This window comes from Chionomys nivalis, chromosome 10 (genome assembly GCF_950005125.1).
Source record: "Chionomys nivalis chromosome 10, mChiNiv1.1, whole genome shotgun sequence".
Classification (NCBI taxonomy): Eukaryota; Metazoa; Chordata; class Mammalia; order Rodentia; family Cricetidae; genus Chionomys; species Chionomys nivalis.
In genome coordinates, this window is record NC_080095.1 from 67,838,696 (window position 1) to 67,843,114 (window position 4,419).

The 4,419-nt window shown below is 42.7% G+C and overlaps 1 protein-coding gene across 1 annotated transcript; it reads left to right on the plus strand.

Moving 5' to 3' along the window:
* The first annotated feature begins 302 nt into the window (after positions 1 to 302).
* On the plus strand, positions 303 to 1,322 carry Gpr33 (G protein-coupled receptor 33). Its single transcript, XM_057782105.1, has one exon. It carries the CDS (start codon positions 303 to 305, stop codon positions 1,320 to 1,322), a length of 1,020 nt encoding a protein of 339 aa, XP_057638088.1.
* Positions 1,323 to 4,419: the final 3,097 nt, after the last annotated feature.

Consider the following 4,419-nt stretch of genomic DNA (forward strand, 5'->3'; position numbering starts at 1 on the left):
GCTTAGGAAAATGCAATTGTTTCAGGGAGGAGTACTATTAATGTTTATTTAATGCATGTCATCTAAACCATTTCTATTTTTAAAATAAGAGTGATCTGATTTTATTCCTGTTAATAAAAATAGAATAGGCATTGTAAAAATAATTTTAAAGTATTATTATAGAAATACTATGCTTGCCACTACTCAAATATGACCCTTTGGACTACTGTTAAACCAAAATTCCTACTTTAATTTCTTCATTTAATCCTTGTTGATCTTCTTCATGGTTTTTCTTTCCTCTGTTCCTCCCTCCATAGGTAATTATGGATCGGATCAACTCTTCTGGTTATGTGATCAATGTCTCTACTTTAGTAAGCAACAACACTGGTGTTCCAACTCCTGTCCCCAAAATAATCGTTGCTGTTTCTTTGTTCATGTCATTTATAGTGGGTACCATTAGCAACGGCCTCTATCTGTGGATGCTGAAATTCAAGATGCAAAGGACTGTCAATACTCCGTTATTTTTTCATCTCATTCTCTCCTATTTTATTTCAACGTTGGTTCTGCCATTTCTGGGCGTCTCCTACCTTCAGAACAATCACTGGCCCTTTGGAATTGTCTTGTGCAAGGTATTCAACAGCACTTTGTCTGTGAGCATGTTTGCCTCTGTTTTCTTCCTCTCTGCCATCAGTGTTGATCGTTATCTCCTCACCCTTCACCCAGTGTGGTCCCAGCAACACCGAAGCCTGCGCTGGGCTTTCAGAATAGTCCTGGGAGTCTGGATTTCTGCCACTATCCTCAGCGTGCCCTATTTGGTTTTCAGGGAGATGCATGATGACCAGAAAGGGAGATTGGTATGCCAAAACAACTACCTTGTGTCCACTGACTGGGAGAAAAAAGACAAGCAAACATTAAGGCAATGGATTCACGCAGCCTGTTTCCTCGGTCGCTTCTTGCTGGGCTTCCTCCTGCCCTTCTTTGTCATCGTCTTTTGCTACAAAAGAGTGGCTACCAAGATGAGAGAGAAGGGACTATTTAAATCCAGCAAGCCCTTCAAAGTCATGATGACTGCCGTCATCTCTTTCTTTGTGTGCTGGATGCCTTACCATGTCTACAGTGGCTTGGTCCTCGCCATGAGCCAGTCTCTACTTCTACAGGTGATTCTGGTACTTACAGTGGCAACCGCTACTTTCAATACTGTCTTTTCTCCGATTCTCTATCTATTCACGGGGGAGAATTTCAAGGTTTTCAAGAAGTCTACTCTTGCTCTGTTCAAGTCAACATTCAGTGATGATTCTTCTACAGAAAGGGCACAAAACCTAAACTCGGAAACTGAAATTTAAATTCTGGATCCTTTGGGCTGGAGAGATGGCATTGGTTAAGAATCCTTGTTGCTCTTCAATTGGCATTCAGTTCCCAACACTCACTTCTGCCTACAACCCCCAGCTCCTGGGGATCTAGCATCCTCTCCTGGCCTCCGTGGGCACCCACATGCCAGACTCACACCATACACAGAAATAATAAAATTTATATCTTTAAAATTAATTCTGGATCCTTAACTAAACATGGACTCTGTCAGCTATACCAATAGAGTTATATCAGCTGATTTGGTATTCTATATATCCTGTAGTTAAATGTCTTCTAGTCTGTTCTAATTAGATCTGTGAACATTCAAACAGTGCCAATGGGCTGGCAAAGTGACCCAGTGGGTAAAGACATTTGTCGCCAGTCTGAAAACCTGAGTTTGATTCCTGGGACCCACATGATAGAAGAACAGAACCAACCCCTGCAAGTTGTCTTCTGACCTACACACACACACACACACATACACACACACATACACACACACTAAAGGGTAACTTAGAATTTTAATTTAAAAAGTAAAGCCTCTCCAAGGAAATAAGCAACTGGTCATGGAGGAAGTGTGGTTTTCATTTTTTGTTTTGTTTCGAATTCTTTTTTGCTTATGGTAAAAAGATATGAAACATAGCATTTCCACCATTTACTTTGTACTTTGTTGACATTATATTTATAAGGTTGTGAAACCATTACCACTATCTATTGTTGAAAATGTTTGCCTCGGCCGGGCGGTGGTGGCGCACGCCTTTAATCCCAGCACTTGGGAGGCAGAGACAGGCGGATCTCTGTGAGTTCGAGACCAGCCTGGTCTACAAGAGCTAGTTCCAGGACAGGCTCCAAAACCACAGAGAAACCCTGTCTCGAAAAACCAAAAAAAAAAAAAAAAAGAAAAGAAAATGTTTGCCTCAACCGACTGGGTGGTAATAATGCACACCTTTAGTCCCAGCACCTGAGAGGCAGAGGCAGGTGGATCTCTGTGAGTTTGATGTCAACCTGATCTACAGAGTAGTTCTAGGACAGTCAGGGATACTCAGAGAAGCCCTATCTCGAAAACTAAAAAAAAAAAAAGAGTTTGCCTCTTCAAAGAGAAACTCTATATTCATTAAGTACTCTATCTCCCTTCTAGCACCCCAGGCCTAGTACCTCTGAAAGTTTTCTGTCTCTGTGTGTTCTCCTACTGCAGAGAGAGAGAGAGACAGTCTACCTAAGCGAACTCACGTTTATCCTCTCGTATCTGGCTCTCACTTAGCATGTCCCCAAGGCCCATCTACATTATATAGTATATCCGGACTTCCTTCTCTTCCATGTCTGGATTATTTCCCATTATGTATAGATGCACATTTTAAAAATCTATTCTAAACTAGGCAATGGTGGTACACGTCTTTAAGCCCAGCACTTGGGAAGCAGAGGCAGACAGATCTCTGTGAGTTGGAGGCCAGCCTGGTCTACACAGTTAGTTCCAGGACAGGCTCCAAAGCAGCTTATTATTTTCGTCTTTTGACTGTTGTAAATAATGCTACTTACAAATATTTGTGTGCGAGTATCTGAGCCTTTGTTCTCATTTCTGGAAGTACATGCCCTAAGAGAGGAACTACTGGCTCCAGGGGGAATTGCAGCTTTAAATTTCTTAGGAACCATTTACAGTTTGTACTGTATTCCATTCCTACATCAACTGTAAAAACTTCTGTGTCTATACAACATCATCACCACCTAGTGATTGCCTTCTAAAGTTAGTGTCGCCCTAGAGGTGTAGTGCACATGTGATCCTTAGCCTTTTTTAAAATTTGTGTTTTATGTGTAAACATGTTTATCTGCATACATGTATGTACACCACATGCATATAGGTCTGTGGACGTCAGGAGAGGGTGTCAGAACCCGAGGAACTGGAGTTACAGATGGTTGCAAGTCACATGTAGAGTGTGCAGATTGACCAAAGGAGCAGCTAGAAACATGTTCACAGATTTTAACATAACAGCCTTTCAGGGACTGGAGAAGTGGCTCAGTAGTTAAGAGCTTTGCCTGCTCTTTCAAAGGTCCTGAGTTCAATTCCCAGCAACCACATGTGCTCACAACCATCTGTAGTGAGATTTGGTGCCCTCTTCTGGCCTGCAGGGACACATGCAGGCAGAACACTGAATAGATAATAAATAAATCTTTAAAAACAAAAAACAGTCTTTCAGCATGATCACTTCAAGGAGGGAAGCTAAGTGGTGTTGTGCTGAGACCACAACACTCTCAAGAGTAGCGACTCCTAACCACAGAAAATTAGGGAGTAGCTCTGCTCCTCCTCGCCTCACGAAAACCAATTTACACATTCTGCCAATTAGAAATTAATTTGCACTAAAGGGTTGCTACAAAAATGCAAACGCGCCTTTTTAAAAGGGTGAGTTTCACTCACAGGGCTGATGGGTGCTTCTCTCATCAGCTTCACACCCGGCAGAATGTGGCTCGACACAGTATTTAAGATATTAGACACTTTTATTGTGGCCTTAAATAAAAGGAAATACGGCTAACGGTGGAGGTCAGGTCTCCAGCAAAGCTCGTAGGCCCCAAAGGCGATCAATATACCACCGAAAAGAGGGCTCTGAAAGCCAGATGGGAGGGGTGTTTGGAAGAAACGCTCTCCACTGATGAGGAACAATCTGACCCACAGGAGACCAGACTCTGAGAAGTCATCCTGTGACAAATCTGGGGTACTGCACACCTTGTCTTCTCCCCGCAAATTAGGGGACAGTACCCCAGTCTAATTTAGCCCCAGCTTTCCAAGCAACGATTCCCGTTAATGTCTTGTTGTTTCCCCACTGAGAGGCAGGAGGACAAGAATATAGTTGGAGAGAAGTGAGTTTTCTAATGAAGGCACATTGCTTTTCTCTTCATTGCATTCTGAGCTTCACAAGAAAAAACAGCAGACCCCCTCCACCCCGTGGCTGGGCGTTGGACATGGATGCTTATTAGCGTTTGGATAAACACATGAAAGCAATTCTTAACCAGCTCTGGAGTCGGCATTTTGTGTGTGTAGGATCTTGAGAGTGCCCTTACTCAAGCATGTTAAGGGAGTGTGCTACGTCAGAAACACAGGTG